The 19,086-nt window shown below is 36.8% G+C and overlaps 1 protein-coding gene and 1 long non-coding RNA gene across 3 annotated transcripts in view; one reads left to right on the top strand and one right to left on the bottom strand.

Moving 5' to 3' along the window:
• The window catches only part of LOC139142746 (uncharacterized), a 123,049-nt gene that overhangs the window by 56,123 nt on the left and 47,840 nt on the right, over positions 1–19,086 (top strand). The window lies entirely within an intron of this gene.
• On the bottom strand, positions 554–18,855 carry LOC139142745 (adhesion G-protein coupled receptor G6-like). The gene is made up of 14 exons (XM_070712855.1): positions 18,642–18,855; positions 17,971–18,116; positions 14,317–14,548; positions 13,683–13,851; positions 12,523–12,660; positions 11,771–11,887; positions 11,276–11,327; positions 10,849–10,961; positions 10,488–10,615; positions 9,213–9,484; positions 7,332–7,401; positions 6,718–7,100; positions 6,016–6,093; positions 554–5,330 (listed from the first exon to the last, which is right to left on the bottom strand). The coding sequence occupies exons 1-14, from the start codon at positions 18,746–18,748 to the stop codon at positions 5,257–5,259; spliced, it is 2,079 nt and encodes a 692-aa protein (XP_070568956.1). The 5' UTR covers positions 18,749–18,855; the 3' UTR covers positions 554–5,256.

Raw genomic sequence — 19,086 nt, 5'->3', positions numbered from 1 at the left:
ATTATTTTTTAGTGTGGTTGTATTTTTAAATTATTTTATACGCTATGTACAATGTGCTGAGACGTATGTGTAGTGCATTTTAAACAATTTTTAATAATAATAATAATAATAATAATAACTTGCAGCTACTCCTGGCCCTTGATAATGGTTTGCAGATAAGAATGGACAGTAAAATTGTTCTAAATCAAATGTTATCACACTTTTGTAATTAGTCCCCACGGAATGTTTTTGAATGTTTGAGTAGAGTGAACACAATATGTGTATTGTGTTTTCATATAAAGCTTATTAATTGGGTGAAGGCAATGAGTAAGGTGTACGCGATACGGGGGAGTTTCAAACTAAGAGAGCGTCCAGTTATTATGGCCGGGGGTGGGCCGGCAAATTCTTCCTGCGCATCAGTCAAAATAAGTGAACCCCCTACCCATTGCACCAAAAAATTGATGACCCCCCCCTTTTAAGATGACAAAAATTTAATGACCCCCCCCCACACACACACACATTGCTTTAGTAAAGTTGCACATACAAACAACTGGGGGCGCGAGAGAATAAAAAAAAGATTCTCAGATTTTTTCAAATTGCACTCCTTAACAAACCCACAAGGTGTTAATGTTCAAATTTCCTCTTATGACTTGCTATAATTTTGAAATTACCCCTCAAAGGGATTGGACAGAAATTACAGGTGGATCGCAATATTTTTGCGCAAGCATGTGTTTACAAAATTTTGTTATTTGGATTTAATTGATAATCAGCTGATAATGTTGATTCACTATACATGGTAGTGTATGAGAAAACTTATGTAATACTTTTTCAATACAAAACTATATCTATGCATTTATAGATATTTGATAATTGACATGAATGTACTTAATTGGAATAGGGTTGTTACAAATTAATGGTACCGGTATGTGGATAAAAAATTTGACTTTAGAATTTCACCAAAAATGTTCATTTATTATAGATGGGAGTCTATGATAAAATTGTGAATATTTTTTTCCCAATGAAAAACTTGCTTTACTTGTGCATATACAGACGTTGAATAATTAACATAATTTTACTTGATTAGAATATGATGGTTAAAAGGTGCATGTTATGTGTAGAAGAAATTCACTGACTTGAACCGATTGAGTCTAAGGGAGGTCCTGCTGAACTTGGAAAACTGCAAAGGAGGTCACATATTTTTCACTGTGGCACAGCAACGAGGAATATATATGCCAAACCCGGAAATTGAATCGACCACGGTACAAACAAAGCCATGTGCGCAAACGCGCATAGACGTACGTGTATTTCCATACAAGTTAGTACACATGCGGGCTTGTTTGTACCGGCATCACATGATTATTTGGGCGTACTGAGTCTGTAGAACGCATAGCGTCCTTTTTATTCCGGAGTAGAACCATTAGGATGCTGGGATGGGGTAGGGGAGGGGTTTACTTGCTTTCCAAAATTCCAAGAAGTCTCCTTTAAAATCAAGTGTATGTACAGGAAGTACCAACCTGTAATATTGACCTTTATGACAAAAAGCTCTTGTTTTGTGTCTTTAGAGAAGTTGTGTGTTCATATTATGACTTTCTTTGTGACACACTGAGATGTGAGGAATAAAACCTTACGGTTGATAAGTACAGTGTGTTTATAGTGTGAGATCATCAGTATGGCAGTGCGTGTGGTGGAATTGGAGTGGAATCTGCAAGGAGATTACTACACAATGGTAACTGAAGGGACCCATGAAGGCAACAGAGTAAATGTGATTTTCCATTCACTGTTCCTATGAAAAGCAGTTGTTAGAAACTATAAGATCTTCAAAGTAGATGTTTGACATTTATTACCAGTTTTGGATCACCATTGTAATCATGGCAATATTTTTTTCCTAATGAAGGAATGGTTTTTTGTTCTAGCATTGTTATTAGCTCACATTTGTTATGTATATAAATACCAAAAAGAGCTTATATGGTGAGTCGGTGGCGTCTGCATGTCTGTATGTATGTATGTATGTATGTGGGTATATGTATGTATGTGCAGATGTATGTACGTCACACGCAAAAGCTCCCATACCGCCAAAGCTACCATCTCAGTATTTGGTGTACAGGTAGATGCAGGGGTTGAGATGTGACGTTGTTCAAATGAACATGTCAGTGTCAAAAATGTGCAAATGAGGTAAGAAAAAGGGAAATCCTGCAAATGTGCAGGAGTGGTGGCATGCCAGTGACTGAAACAGGCTACTCCACTGACCTTGAGTCATTTCCTGTCATACAGTTTATGAACTGTTACATATTAACAGACCTGCTCAAACTAAGAGGGACTAGCTGTTTCTGCTATGCATGTTGCTAAAGTTGACCTCCAGTACCTAAAGTTTCAGACCTTATTTACTTTTGTCATTCTTGTTTTTCTGGTTTATATATTTCTTGTTGTTTTTCTGGTTGTACTGTGCAGAAATCATTGTCATAATATCAACGTAGAATTTTCCTGTCCTGAACAGATAGAAACAACATTTATTGTTGATCTTTGGCCCCCATACTGGTATGTACCAATTCTGATCAAATGTGAGCGACACCGTATCATTGCGGTATTTTTAAGTTTTAAGATGTGGAGATTTCATAATCTCTGGACACATGACAAGCAATGAGTTATTTAATTTATAAATTTTACTATGAAATAAACTTTTTCGTTTTTTAATCATTCGCTTAATGCTAAAACGTCTTTGCTACCTTGCTGTATCACAAGATTGAAAGTGAGGAAACTAAACTGATGTCAACATATCATGGTATCCTTGATGATTACTAGTGTACCTCACAAATCTCACAGATACATCAAAAATCTACCTTGATCAAAGTCAATATGTTTTTTATGATCTTGATAATCAAATTAAAGAACATAAAATAAGGGCCTGTCTATGGTGCTGTACCTCACTTCAGAAGAAAATGAAATCTATGTGCTATCGTTTGCAGTAATCAATTAGTGTTTCTCCTAATCATCTCAGAGAAAAGTTCAGATTTTGACTATCTTTAAAGGTTTGCAACTGACTAGATTATTTCTTTCACTGCTCAGTGATTACTGTAATCTTCTACAAGGTGGATGCAAGTAAAATCATGAATGGGCAATATTTTAAGTCATCAAAACAAGGCCCTTACAATCAGCTGGCAGTGAGAGTAAAAGAAATGATATAATTTCTTACCTTTCCCTTTGAGGGACTGTTTTTAATTAAATACTAATTTTATAACATTAAAATATGAACACCTTAGCATCAAAATGTTGACAACTCTGTGACTTCTGCCGACAAAACTGAAACCACATTTTCGGGGGGGAAGTCTAGTATCAGAGAGCAAAAAGAATGTACAACAAACAGTTTGCCCCTGGAAAAATTACAGTACTTGTATAACATTAAACTTTCGAAGCAATTATTGCATGTCACATGAACTTTGGCCTTATCTTTTCATTTAAATAGATATAAATGATGACCCTAGTCTGGTTCTTTGACTCATTTCTACCGCTGGCTGCGCTGCTAACGAAAATGGGGTCAGGTATGGGCTAATGTTTCAGGCAGAATATGAGCACAATCGCCGGAAAAGATCATGTGATCAGAACATTTGTGCAGTGGCAAGCTCGGAAATTAGATGATGAAACATCGAACGTTGAAGTTGTTTGCACGGCTTTGCTTTTGCGTCTTCAACTCTGTTGTTCTATGATGATATTTAGTGGAGAAATGACAATTATCGTCTATGACTTTTGTGTCAGACGTGACCTTGGTGACCTTTGCCATGTACGGCAAAGATTCAAGAATAAATGATTTTTCGTTTTTCACTCAATGTAGACATAGGATGCTTCGTTCGGGAAACTATGGAGGTAAAATGACTCCATGGGCATACAAAATCTAAATTCGAAGGTATATGTAGCTCCAAGCTATAAATAAATTCAACGCAATCACTGCACTAATACTGTTGACAATGATAGCCATGCTTACAATACCCCTTGCCTGCTATCATTGGTCAATAGTACCAGGGCAGTGATTGCGTAGAATTTATTTACAACTTGGAGCTACCTTTGAATTTAGATTTCGAATGCCCATGGAGTCATTTTAACTCCATAGTTTCCTGAACCAAGCATCCTATGTCGACATTGAATGAAAAACGATGAATTATTTTTGAGACATTGCCGTACATGCCAAAGGTCACCATGTTCACCAGGTCACGTCTGAGAAACGTATCAAAGACGATAATAGGCATGTCACTATAAATATCACCATAGAAGAACAGAGTCGGAGATTTAAAAGTGAAGCCGTGCAAACAACTTCAACGGTCGATGTTTCGTCATCTAATTTTCGAGCTTGCCTCTAAACACTGTACATATGTGCTGATCACGTGATCCTGTCTCATTAATATGCAGTCAAAGTTCTGACTGAAAAATTGGCCCATACCGGACCCTATTTCTGTTAGCAGCGCAGCCAGCGGTAGAAATGGGTCAGGGAACCAGACTATGATGACCCAGTAAATCTCACATCAGAATGACAATCATACGATCATCACCTGTTTCTATAATTTCTCATTAAATTCAGCATAAATAGTCAGTCAATTTTTTCCTTGCCTGCTTTCTTTCTACTGCACTCTCTTAAAGAGCATTGAGAAACATTTACGTTTAAGAAACATTTACGTAAGGACATCCGCTATACTTAGAGTGCAGCACTACAGTTATATCTTGACATTAAGTTGAATTCACGCCACTAAGAACACCGAGAAGAACACCCTCTGACCTCAGTGGAAGTGGAAGGAACTCCATGCTACGAGATATATGTTCATTGTGATCTTGTGTAGTCTGATATTATTTAAGAAATTATACTATGGACAAAATGCTGAGTGTAAGTCGTGTTTACAGTAAGGTTTATATTGAAAGCGACATTTTTTCAATAATACCGGAATGAGAACTTCCAGATCTGATTTGAAGGTAGTAATTAGAAGGTGATGCTGGGCTGGTGCTAGATGGTCGATGGTATTACGTCCAGCCTATCGAAAATAATATATGTGAAACTAGAGAAAGCTTTATAATATTACTTCACTATGTCTAGATATGATGTGACACCAGGTCCTATACATGGTCTTAACGTACTGTTTATGTAAACATGCGTGAATAATACTTTCCATTAGATTTTTGGAAGATACTCAGCGAAACTATTTTTGCGTATTTGGTATTACAAGTAATGATTAATTGACAATAGTACATATTGTGGTGCTGGTTGGAAAAAATGGCTGGAAGCAGTTCAGTATAGAATTAGTCTTTTTGTGCCTGTCTGCCATTCCTTTCAAACTGACTGTCGATATGATATTGTGTCGAAGTTGATGAATCTGAAAGGAAATACAGGGTAAAATTCAATTCAATAAGTTTATTAATAAGTTAAATCCATTGTGGCGTCTGATTGCTTCGTAACGTCCATCGTTCTGTGCATACATAGGTCAAGCCGAATTCAAAGAGAAAGCTAAAAGCATTTCTTCAAACCTGATAAGACTCATGAAATGTTACTTCATTGGGGGATAATTGTCTTCTGAAAATACTGGACGGGTTTTGAAGGTATGATAGTGTGACAGTGATTGTAACAGTATATCAACGGACGACCGTTTGCAGATAATATATGTAAAGTCTAGTTACCGCAACAGTGTCAATGGTGATGTACATATTGTGGTAACAGTGAATGCAAAATTTGGCACATTTATATCATTGTAATGCTCGCAGCTGTTCCCATTTCATTCACACATTTTGTCAGGAATCTATTTTTAATAATGACGAAATAGCCACGAAAAGTGTGTTGACTTATAATCAATCCCGTTTAAATTCCCTTATCATATCGAAACGATTGAAGTTCTCTATACCTCGACGTTTTAGTTCAAATGATCGTCGATAACATTGTAATTAATCCAGAACAGCTCATTCTGTGATTCAAAACTCCAAGCATAATGTGCTGTATATCTTGATAAAATGTTATGTGTAGACACTTTTAAAGATGCATCATCATATCATATAATTACGACTTACCCAGGTTTGTTTCAGTGTTGGTAGTCTCGCTCGCTTGGCATTTCAAAGCGGATGAACTGTTTGTTTTACCAGACTCGTCTGTATGACAGGATAGCATGAATGAAAGATTAGTAATGGTATGCAGAAGAGTCAAAAGATGAGGAAATTTTCCAGATACCGAAATTACAACTTAAGAAATACAATCAGGGGATGACAGACTTTCCAGTACATAGAGTACGGCAGTCCCGACTATTACTTGCTTGGTATAATAATATGTAGAAATGAAGTACTTTTGTTTCATTGGATTAAGGTTTTAAACATGCATGTTATCGGTAAGCAGTGTGCTGTAGGCAATTGTCATTTATAAGTTTTGCATCAACGCTTATTAGTTTTTTCGAAGCACTTTCAATGTGGCGTAACGTTTGTTAAAGTCTTCTGATGAGAGTGAAGTACATCGCAAAACTACTTTAACCATCTTGTGATATCCCCCGATGGAATATAAGGGGCAAATACATATTAAGGAGCCTGAGGTATTTGTGTCTAGAAAATCCCAAGACTTCAATACGCAGGGATTACGTCATCGTTACTTGTAGTACAAACATATTTAAGGGAATAGTCTTATATATTCTTCTTCGAAGAATAGTTTTATATACTTAGGTTTTTAAAATACGCATTCCATATTTCTTTCAATATTATTTAAGTAAACTGGAGCAATTCACACACCTGTTGTGGTATATTGAGTCGTCTTGAATCGACAGCAAATCTTCTTCCAGCCATTTTTTATTTCTTTCTTCATCACACAGTGGAAAACGAAGATGAAGAGCCCTTGAAGACTGTTGAATATTGCGAACAGGTAGTTGAATACAAGACTTGCTTCACCGACAGCAAATATTGCAAACGCCCACGTCAGCCCAAGCAGCACCATCAATCCGATGGCCGCCCTCAACTGAGACATATAACTGTATCTTTCGTGAGCAGTCATCGCTTTTGAGTTCAGTCCACATATTTGGTAAATGACGAGACAGTAGATGACAGAGTTGAAGATGAGTACCAAACACAGTGGAGCAAGAAGCGCAACATAGAACGGATACCTCGACAACCAGCATCTGAGAAAACACAACATAAAGTTACACAATGTTTGTTAAATTGATAATATTCTGACACATATATGAATTTCAAAAAAACCCACATATTCCATACTTTATAAGCAAGCCTGTATCTAAGTGAAAGGGACAGTTCTCGTTTACATTTTTCCATAATTCTTAATATGTGTCGTAATGGTGATTAAGGCAAAAATATAGCACTTCATCATGTATGGAAAAATATATAGAACTTACATTTCGCTGTAGTGTCCATAGTTTTCTACGTCCACGGATAGAGTAATAACGACGATTACCAATGGAATTCCTGTAGGTTGAGTTACATTCATAAGTTGCTATGCAATGCAATACAATGCAATGAAATGTACTAAGATACGTTATGTAATATTTACTGTGATGAAATGTACTGTGGGGTACTATGAAATGTAATGTAATATTTTATGCAATGAAATGTAATGTAGTATACAATGAAAGTAATGTAATATTTATGTAATTAAATATAATGTAGTGTGCTATGATACCTAACGTAATGCAGTATGTAATGTCTTGCATAATGTAGTATAATCCTTCATTGAAACCTTGGCCCTTACGGGATCTTGATTTAAATTACAAGAAAGATCTCAGTGAAGTATATCAACTGTCAAAAAAACAAAACACTATGAGAAAAATTATAAAATGTAGCTGAATTCGGTGTTGGACTCATAAATCTACACTTGAAGTAACTTAACAAAATGTTTTGTTACTGATAGAGATAATGTTCAAAGTTAGAAGTTCATAAGATGTTTTTCTTAAAGACGTTAAGAGGCAACCAGTAGTGGCAGAGATCAACGAACTATCGAAATGTAATGGTTTGGGTTTCAGGAAGTTGATCAGACCAGTCCTGTATGGCCGTTTTGGAATACAAGAATAGGTTATAGGCCTACTTACAGGAATGAAAGTTTTACAAACTTGCGTATGTTATTTTATTAATATAGAAGAAGATATTTCAAATAAAAATAACACATTTTTAAAGAGAAACATGAGTTGAACAAGCACAAACAGATGTGACACGTGACCAATACGAATGGTCGCTTTGGAATACTAGGATGGGCTCTGCAACATGAATGAAGGTTGTGCAACAAAAAATACGTTTTGCAACATGAATGAAGGCTGTGCAACAAGAAAATAGGTTTGTACAAAAAGAAAATAGGTCTGTACAAAAAGAAAATGTTTTGAACAAAAAGAAAATAGGTTTTACAAAAAAAAAATGTTTTTCAACTATAAACAAAATGTTTTGTTACTAAAAGAAAATGTTTTTTACAAAAAGAAAATGTTTTTTTTTCAAAGAGAAAATGTTTTTTTTTGCATAAAGAAAATAGGTTTTCACACGAACAAAATGGGTGTTTAGACAAAGAAAATAGGTTTTCATACAAAGAAATGGGTTTTTACACAAAGAAAATGGATTTTACACAAAGAAAATAGGTTTTCATGCAAAGAAAATAGGTTATAACACAAAGAAAATGCATATTCACAAACGAAAATAGGTATTTGCACAACGAAAATGTTTTGTATAAAAGAAAGTAGTTTTTTCTAGAATATTGCAACGTTTGGCTTGCCATAGTCCTGTAACCTTATTTTGGTTCACTAGGCGTGGCGATGGTAACCATCATTACAGTTGTGTGAGTCACTCAGTATGTGCGCAGGCTAATGGAATAGTTCAGATGGTCGCTGTATCTACCCTTTGACCTTATGTTCGGTGTTACATACTCATAAAACAGATTTAATCAGTTGATTTAGTTTTTTCAACAGAATACAGTGAAATAAGTTTCTAACACGTGTTTGAACTTTCGCCGTTAGACTTTTTTATCAGCGTGTTGAATTGAGACTGAAATTTTGGTAACATTTAGTAAAATACCAGTGATATAGTATTTCAGTCTTCTTATTCTCCTGGATGATATTTTGGTTCAAACATTGAACATACTTAACAGAAAATGTTTAATAGCTGTCTTGTGAAGCAAGCGTTTTTTTATATCCACTCACCAAAAAGTTTATGTATGTTTGCCATTCCATCAGTTTTACTAACTTATGTAAATATCAAAATCATCATATTTTCGGTCATTCAATATGATCGTCACTCACCCCAACCAACAAGGCAAAACTTGACCATGAAATGGACAATGTAGGTTTCAAAGACTTTCACCAACATCAGATACATGTAGACTGCTTGTAGCGACATCCACAGAAAAACGGCCAATAAGAAGAAGTGTAGCGAAGCGGCAATGGTCGTACAAAGTCCGGTTTTGATTGGTGCAAAGCTGACGACGAGAGAATCCACTAAAAATACCATCAACGTCAGGAAAAGAGCTGAACATAAGTTGATCAGTATTTTGTTGGCTTTATCGCTCCTTTTTCTGAAACAAAAGATATTACAATTATGTAAAAAGTTCGATGTGTATATCTAAGACAGGGCCTAAAAACACGCCTATCTGTTATAAGGCATGAACAATTATGTAAAAAGTTCGATGTGTATATCTAAGACAGAGCCTAAAAACACGCCTATCTGTTATAAGACATGAACAATTATGTAAAAACTGCGATGTGCATATCTCGGACAGAGCCTAAAAACACGCCTATCTGTTATAAGACATGAACAATTATGTAAAAACTGCGATGTGCATATCTAAGACAGGGCCTAAAAACACGCCTATCTGTTATAAGACATGAATACTAAGGACACAGTACACAAAACAGCCAAATCATTTTCTAATGCAGTAAATTTTTTATTTTAATTTTTAAAATCAGACGACTATCATTATTGTAATCGCCAGAGGTATATTATTTTTCATAAAGATTAGTCTTCAACCTCTGATGTGACCTAAACGTAGCCTCTGCTGTTACGCGTTAGCGGCAGGTAGCTGAAAACATTTACAAGGAACGCGCCCGGTAAAAATCTGTTGCTCCGCTAAATCTGATTTTCTCTTCATTAGATCAAAACATTGAACGACGTTTCTTTAATACCGTTTCTTGCATTTTCTCTACTTTTGCTCGAACCTTAACAAAAGCATGTGTCTCATGACATTTAGTATCTTACAGAAAATGCGTCAGGATGTTGATACGTTGTTCAGTGAGGGAAGGGTAAACTTGTTGTGGTCATAGCTGTTTTGGTAGAAGTGCTGTATCTGTTGAAAATCAGTCATGTAAACATGCTTCTTCTGTATATTGATTAGAATTACCAACTGCACGACATTTCACTGTAGCAAATGTTCTTACACTTTCAACTGTAATATAATTATCACGGAAACTAGAAATAGTCACGCCTTAATTTAAACATTTACATCAGTCGTGCTCTTTGGCAAGTTGATATGTTTACTAGTAAAAAGGTCGGCAAACTAAAGATAACTGATATTCATTCACCTGCATCCGATCAAACTGACCAGTGCCAGAGCCAACGCTAGGAGTGATATCCCACATCCAATGTATGAGACTACAGATAGCGCCTTCTTATTGGCTGAGTCAAAGTGCTGAGCTTCGTCGTATACGTCCTTGTAAAAGAAACAGCGTTCTGTTAGTATTTCATAATACTCTTCTGAAATGCGCCACATGCAGTTTTAAGACTGTCGAGTCTAAGTTACATGAACCACAAAGGAAAACAACGAAAAAATATTAAATCGAGTCAAAGAAAACGTTTGACCTTAAGTTGTAACTTAAATCGAAGAAGTTATATCATAAGCTCAGCGGGTAGAGAATAAGAAGAGAATGGGTTATTCTCACTTACAACCAATACTGCAAAATTGGTCAGATGGTTGCACGCACAGACGATAGTATTCCCGCCGTCATCTGCATTTGATGAGACAGCACAACCTTCAGTTGACCAAGCACCTCGACCATCTGGTGACAGTGTTTCAGCGTTGAGAGCGGTCACGTAATGGAGAGTACAGAAGACACAAACAGACAGACAATGAGCAAAAGTAAGGTGGAAAATCTGCAGTAACGATTGTTTAAAGCACTGTTGTGTTTGAATCGTAAACAAACATTCGTTCGTTGCAGTCTCTGTCCGACGGTCGGATTTACAAAAATGCGTTGTTGTTCCTTATTGATTTTATAGTGTAGATTGACTTTGTACAAGCATTTCCATCGATGATGATATACATAATAATTTTGACTGTTCTGGAAATTTAAGAAATGACATGTGTTATACTCACCATACAGACTAAAGTCCCAAAACACACAGGTGACATTGCCATTGGCTGTCGACTGCAGAAGAAGCATTTTTAATTAAATTATATTTGCATTATCGACAACACCAGACTTATTTGGTAATAACAATCTTTTCAACCATTATGGTACAACACAATAGGTTACTCAGCTTAATTCGGGAACCAGCCATTTCAGCTGGCCTTTAAACACTGCGATTACCGATGACAAGCATTTTTTGACTTAATAAATGGAAAGGCAAATGTATGCACCGATATAGCCTCATTAATATCTAAGGCGTTTTGTTTGCCATTAACGATTGAAATTTGTCGAGAAAAAATGACCGAGCAAAATTTTCTACTATTGAATATTCATATCGGTTATTCATGATGTTATATGCGGACCTATGGTCTATGACCTTAAATATTTTCGATTTGTTTATCCTACTACCCGTCAGTATGTTTGGAAATTCGATCATATTTTATAGAAATTATCACTGTTACCGAATTTTCGTGCTCCATCTTGATTTCGACGGGTTCCGTCAAGTTTGTTATATTTAAATCCCCGATACTTGCAGCAACGACGGTGCTGAGCCGAGCAGATGTTGTGTTGTCAATGGCCTGCAGAGACGATGCAGAATGATCATTAGGACATTATATAGTATGGCGATACCCAGAGCCACCAGAATGATGCCCCGAACATCCAAATAATCAAAAGAGAAGTTGACTATAAACCATTATGTAGTACGCTACATTGGCTTATTTACCGTATGGCCGAGAGAGACTCCAACACATTTCGTTGCTCACGTTGTCACGTTGATACGTACTTTTTCCGACTTTGAGGCATGCCGCTCTGATAGGTCAATCCGACTCAGTGCATTGTTTATGGCATTGTTGTATATCATTAGATTGCCCTGTTTCCCCTTGAACTTGCTATTCTGTATCAACTGTTTCACTGAGGTCATTTATGGAATACAGATTTAGGACAATAGTGCGCAGTTGTCTCAAATTCAGCTAGTATAGGTATGCTTCTATTTGCTCTGATGAAGCTAGTTTTAAAATGACTTCAACATAAGCGAAGATACTCAATCGTTCAAGTATTGAAGCACGCAAAACATGCTCTTTTGATAAAAAGTCCGATAAATTCCCTAATTGTCCAAACAGATGTACTTTCGACAACAGTCTACCTTACACACTTAAACTTGACCTTGATGTATCTTTCAAATGTCCAAATTTCCTTCTATGTTGCTACTCACCCGAAAGAAAGTATTTGACTTGTAGGTGATAAACTGTGCTCTTTTCACCAAGTCTCTCTCAGCTGGGTCGAGTTTGTCAAATAGTGAAGTGGGCAGTGTGATTAATGTTTCTTCTTTATTTTGACCAGTTACTTCTCCCTTCGAAAGTAAAGAGTTGATCATAGAAATAAAATCACGATTTCATGGAATCTGAAATTAAGTATATTTAGAGGTTATAAACGGCAAGCGAGGGTATTTGGTTGCGGATATAAGACCTCTGAGGTGGGTGAAAATTAGCATATTTGGCGGGAATCACCAAGCGAAGCGAGGTGATTATTGCACCCAAATATGCTAATTTTCACCCCAGAGGTCTTATATCTGCAGCCAAATACCCGAGCGCACCGTTTATAACCTCATTATAATATGCTAAAGTTAAAAACAAGTGGACAATGTCGTTATTTAGGGCCGAAGTTGGAACGAGAGTTCAGGAGCGCCCAGCCTCATACAAACTCTAAAAAAGAACGTTTCAGAACGCGCGCGCGTGCACAGTTGAATTCTTAAATACGGTTACGCAACGCATCGATATCGCGATTAGACATCGAACTTGAAGAATTTTACTGCAGAAAAACGCTCAAAAAACTTTAAAAATTATGTTGTTGTTTACATAACCTCCACTGCTTACAGAAACTCTTCTTTTGTTGGTTCGTCAAGTTGCACTAGACTAAAATTTAACAATCAAAATCAATCTGAAGCCATAGACTTGTTCGACATTACGGCGCGTTGAGCTCTCAAGTTGACGTTCGAAATTTGCGCGAGTTAAAAAATGTTACGCGGCGCGCAGGTCTTCTTGTTGAGAATATAAACCCCGGCTCCAGCCAATCAGATTGCCGGGTTCCAGCACAGCATATTATAATAACCCTTTGACAGCTAATATTTTCCCAGCAAAATTTTAGTGCTACATTTTACCAATTTCATGAATTTTTCTGTAATCCTTTTGATTATTTTAGACCAGCATGACAAATCTGAATTGTTCAAAGGCTACAGTTTTGATCCACATTTTGAAAAATTGCATCTCAAAAGAAATATCTGGGTTATATTTTAAAAAGGTGACAAAACTAACTTTCTCGGTACTCAAAGAGTTAAGCAGAATAATGTTGTTACGTTAAGGTACTACGACTGACCTCTGTAAGTGACATCTTAAATGTTAAGCCATCAAACTCTGAAGCATCGACTTTTGTTACCATGACGTAAATATTTGGCGTTGTTATGGTTACCGACGTGTTATCAGTATCTTCGAACCCTTTGCCAATGTTTACAGCCAAAGCAAGTCTTTCTGTAATTTTGATGAGTCTGAAGGAAGAAAAAATTAAGTTTTTCACAGCAGCGTATCGCTGGCTGGAAGATAGTTCGCGCCTCGAAAATAAAATACAAACTTTTCCCGATACTTTCTTTAAGCAAACTTTCAACGATACTCTTTGAGAATCAAAAATAACAATCGGGCGGCATCTTGCCAATTTTGGTACTAGAGAAAGAGATATGAAATTCAGAATGCCTGCCATCCCTACGTTATATAAAATTCCCCATTTCAGTAAACCTAGCCGGTGAAAATTGTATTTACTCTATAAGCTTCAAAATGAGCCCTCATGGTGGTACGCTTAAAAATATTGTGAAAATTCGAGAGTCCGAATATCAGTCCCCGAAGTGCATTCTATCAGATTTATGTTTCACAGAAACCATACAACAGAAAAGAAAATATCTACAATAACAGATACCAACAATTTTTCTTCTTTTTCCTTGTAAATTTCTCTCATTTACCTGGTTGCGGTCTTTCTCTTTCTCTGACCGGCCATCAACACTCCGCGATCAACTTTCAGCAAATTATCCATAATCCGCAGCATTATTTCAGCCACGTTAACCTCCGTTCCTCTTCTCCTGCCTTCTAAGATACTCTTAATGACGTCAATGGAAATCGTGACGTCACTTTCATCGAAACTTTCGGCTTCAGCGGTGAGGTTCTTCAGTTGCGTGAGGACTTTCTTCTTTTGCTCTGGAACATCAAAAGAGTTCAAGCTTTGGTAAAATAGATCAAGACGCCTATAGTTCTCTGTCGGAAATGTACATGCGCCCCGAAAGTGACAGACTCACAATTGTTTCTCAAACATAAGCTTACCTTAATAAAACTTTCAAACATTTTATAACAAAATCAAGAATGAAAACAGGGGTCACCGTGCAATGTTAAGTCATAGACCCTCGAAAAAACTTTTTCCGAGGGTCTATGGTTTAGTACTAGAGAAACTTCCAAGTGGTCGATCAAAAATGTTTAGTCATAGACCCTCGAGATAAACTTTTTCTCGAGGGTCTATGGTTTAGTACTAGAGAAACTTCCAAGTGGTCGATCAAAAATGTTTAGTCATAGACCCTCGAGATAAACTTTTTCTCGAGGGTCCATGGTTTAGTACTAGAGAAACTTCCAATTGGTCGATCAAAAATGTTTAGTCATAGACCCTCGAGAAAAACTTTTTCTCGAGGGTCTATGGTTTATACTAGAGAAACATCCAAGTGGTCGATCAAAAATGTTTCGTCATAGACCCTCGAGAAAAACTTTTTCTCGAGGGTCTATGGTTAGTACTAGAGAAACTTCCAAGTGGTCGATCAAAAATGTTTAGTCATAGACCCTCGAGAAAAACTTTTTCTCGAGGGTCTATGGTTTAGTACTAGAGAAACTTCCAAGTGGTCGATCAAAAATGTTTAGTCATAGACCCTCGAGAAAAACTTTTTCTCGAGGGTCTATGGTTTAGTACTAGAGAAACTTCCAAGTGGTCGATCAAAAATGTTTAGTCATAGACCCTCGAGAAAAACTTTTTCTCGAGGGTCTATGGTTTAGTACTAGAGAAACTTCCAAGTGGTCGATCAAAAATGTTTAGTCATAGACCCTCGAGAAAAAACTTTTTCTCGAGGGTCTATGGTTTAGTACTAGAGAAACATCCAAGTGGTCGATCAAAATTGTTTAGTCATAGACCCTCGAGAAAAACTTTTTCTCGAGGGTCTATGGTTTAGTACCAGAGAAACTTCCAAGTGGTCGATCAAAAATGTTTAGTCATAGACCCTCGAGAAAAACTTTTTCTCGAGGGTCTATGGTTTAGTACCAGAGAAACATCCAAGTGGTCGATCAAAAATGTTTAGTCATAGACCGTCGAGAAAAACTTTTTCTCGAGGGTCTATGGTTTAGTACTAGAGAAACATCCAAGTGGTCGATCAAAAATGTTTAGTCATAGACCCTCGAGAAAAACTTTTTCTCGAGGGTCTATGTTTAGTACTAGAGAAACTTCCAAGTGGTCGATCAAAAATGTTTAGTCATAGACCCTCGAGAAAAACGTTTTCTCGAGGGTCTATGGTTTAGTACTAGAGAAACATCCAAGTGGTCGATCAAAAATGTTTAGTCATAGACCCTCGAGAAAAACTTTTTCTCGAGGGTCCATGGTTAGTACTAGAGAAACTTCCAAGTGGTCGATCAAAAATGTTTAGTCATAGACCCTCGAGATAAACTTTTTCTCGAGGGTCTATGGTTTAGTACTAGAGAAACTTCCAAGTGGTCGATCAAAAATGTTTAGTCATAGACCCTCGAGATAAACTTTTTCTCGAGGGTCTATGGTTTAGTACTAGAGAAACTTCCAAGTGGTCGATCAAAAATGTTTAGTCATAGACCCTCGAGATAAACTTTTTCTCGAGGGTCTATGGTTTAGTACTAGAGAAACTTCCAAGTGGTCGATCAAAAATGTTTAGTCATAGACCCTCGAGAAAAACTTTTTCTCGAGGGTCTATGGTTTAGTACTAGAGAAACATCCAAGTGGTCGATCAAAAATGTTTCGTCATAGACCCTCGAGAAAAACTTTTTCTCGAGGGTCTATGGTTTAGTACTAGAGAAACTTCCAAGTGGTCGATCAAAAATGTTTAGTCATAGACCCTCGAGAAAAACTTTTTCTCGAGGGTCTATGGTTTAGTACCAGAGAAACATCCAAGTGGTCGATCAAAAATGTTTAGTCATAGACCCTCGAGAAAAACTTTTTCTCGAGGTCTATGGTTTAGTACTAGAGAAACATCCAAGTGGTCGATCAAAAATGTTTAGTCATAGACCCTCGAGAAAAACTTTTTCTCGAGGGTCTATGGTTTAGTACTAGAGAAACTTCCAAGTGGTCGATCAAAAATGTTTAGTCATAGACCCTCGAGAAAAACTTTTTCTCGAGGGTCTATGGTTTAGTACTAGAGAAACATCCAAGTGGTCGATCAAAAATGTTTAGTCATAGACCCTCGAGAAAAACTTTTTCTCGAGGGTCCATGGTTTAGTACTAGAGAAACTTCCAAGTGGTCGATCAAAAATGTTTAGTCATAGACCCTCGAGAAAAACTTTTCTCGGGGGTCTATGGTTTAGTACTAGAGAAACTTCCAAGTGGTCGATCAAAAATGTTTAGTCATAGACCCTCGAGAAAAACTTTTTTCTCGAGGGTCTATGGTTTAGTACTAGAGAAACATCCAAGTGGTCGATCAAAAATGTTTAGTCATAGACCCTCGAGAAAAACTTTTTCTCGAGGGTCTATGGTTTAGTACTAGAGAAACTCCAAGTGGTCGATCAAAAATGTTTAGTCATAGACCCTCGAGAAAAACTTTTTCTCGAGGGTCCATGGTTTAGTACTAGAGAAAACTTCCAAGTGGTCGATCAAAAATGTTTAGTCATAGACCCTCGAGAAAAACTTTTTCTCGGGGTCTATGGTTTAGTACTAGAGAAACTTCCAAGTGGTCGATCAAAAATGTTTAGTCATAGACCCTCGAGAAAAACTTTTTTCTCGAGGGTCTATGGTTTAGTACTAGAGAAACTTCCAAGTGGTCGATCAAAAATGTTTAGTCATAGACCCTCGAGATAAACTTTTTCTCGAGGGTCTATGGTTTAGTACTAGAGAAACTTCCAAGTGGTCGATCAAAAAAGAATCGTGAAAATTTTTGACTCCAAATATCTTTCCCCAAGGCGCATTTTACGTGAAGATACAAGTACACTCTACTTGCAAGTTTTACTTGTGTGCAAAAAGCATTTCATGCATCTTGCCACACTGCCCTTGATTCTAAAGATACATGTGTCATGTGATATATTATTTCTTTTTGCCGAAAACAAATCAACCCAGCATAATTATCAAGATGAAAAGTGTCAATAAAATTTCCATGTTTTCAGTAATCCGAAATTTGTTCTTAAAAATTATGAGGTAAATTACTCGCGTTGATCAAAGGTGATTCAGATTAGTGTAGTTAAGGTACAGACATAAAATGCTCGCCCTGAAAGATTACATGAAAGACAAATCAGTTTTGTAGTGAATACGTCAACGTTAAAACAGGGATGACATTAATAATTTGCCATAAGAGGTTGTACTGAAAGTCGTGATAGGCGACGAACATCCAATCAGATAATCTGTATCCTCGCACCTCTAGAAATATCACTAGCAAAGTTTGCCAAGTTTGCCAAATTGTTCAATCGATCTCTTCTAGTTGGTCTTTTCAGCGAACAGTCGGAAGTATCCGGGGGTTCCCATTCAGCTTGCAATCGTCCTGCTGGCGAACAAACATATGAACTGAAAAAAAATATGGAGACATCGATTTGAATCCTCTGTAAAGAGAACGGTAAGTCATCAATCACAAAGAACCAATCAAGCATCGCGTTATATTTAAGGGATAATTAAGTACATTATTCTAATGTGTAGTCAAATGTAAGTGCAACGCTCCTATTGTCAGTGAACATGGATTTAACTTTAGAAAACCAGTGAGTTGTAACATCCTTTAAAGCAATCAATATAAGTGTACTTATTGAAGTCTTGAAGTTTAGTCCTAAAAATGCAGAAAATGGTTATTTTGGTTTAAATATTAGTCACTAGTTTTTTATTTCCAATTTTCATTATCTCAGTTTTTCTACTGATCGAGGAGATCTGTAAACGATCAACCCTTCCTTGCTTATAAAAGACAAACATGCATTCATTGATAAAACAACATACCGAAGTTATATCTCAAATATTTTGATATTCTTCAAGAAATGAACTCTGAAGACATTCTAATGATAAAACATTGAACTAAAACAGTACGAAAAGTTTAGTTTAGTTTACCACAGCCTGGTTGCGTTGTTGCGTTCCTGTGGACACTGCTTTACTGCGGGTGTGCCAGCTTTCTGAGACGGCCAAAGTATGAAGAGACCGCTGTCGTCCATAATCATTTCCGATTTACAACGGATGGTTTTGTTAGCTTCTCTCTCACAGGAACAATCTGGAAGTCTAGTTACCTTACTGATCAACTTCGAATCTAATGATAATCCAGTCCCTGTCAAATCTGGAAAAATAACACCATCCAGGCGACTGAATGAGCGCTGGTAAAACAGTAATCAATGCTAATCAAGCATTTCATACCAGGTGTGTTCTAATGCGGTTTGCGTATGAAGTAATTTCTCATCCTACGATTTGCAGCAGTGATTTGAATGATTACAGTCAAGCTAATGTACATGGGAGTAAAATGTCACAAGACGTTAGAAAAAAAATTGTTTCCGTTAACAAGCCC

Source organism: Ptychodera flava, chromosome 10 (assembly GCF_041260155.1).
Source record: "Ptychodera flava strain L36383 chromosome 10, AS_Pfla_20210202, whole genome shotgun sequence".
Classification (NCBI taxonomy): domain Eukaryota; kingdom Metazoa; phylum Hemichordata; class Enteropneusta; family Ptychoderidae; genus Ptychodera; species Ptychodera flava.
Note: the sequence above shows the minus strand (reverse complement) of the source record. Positions and strands in the feature narration are given on the sequence as shown.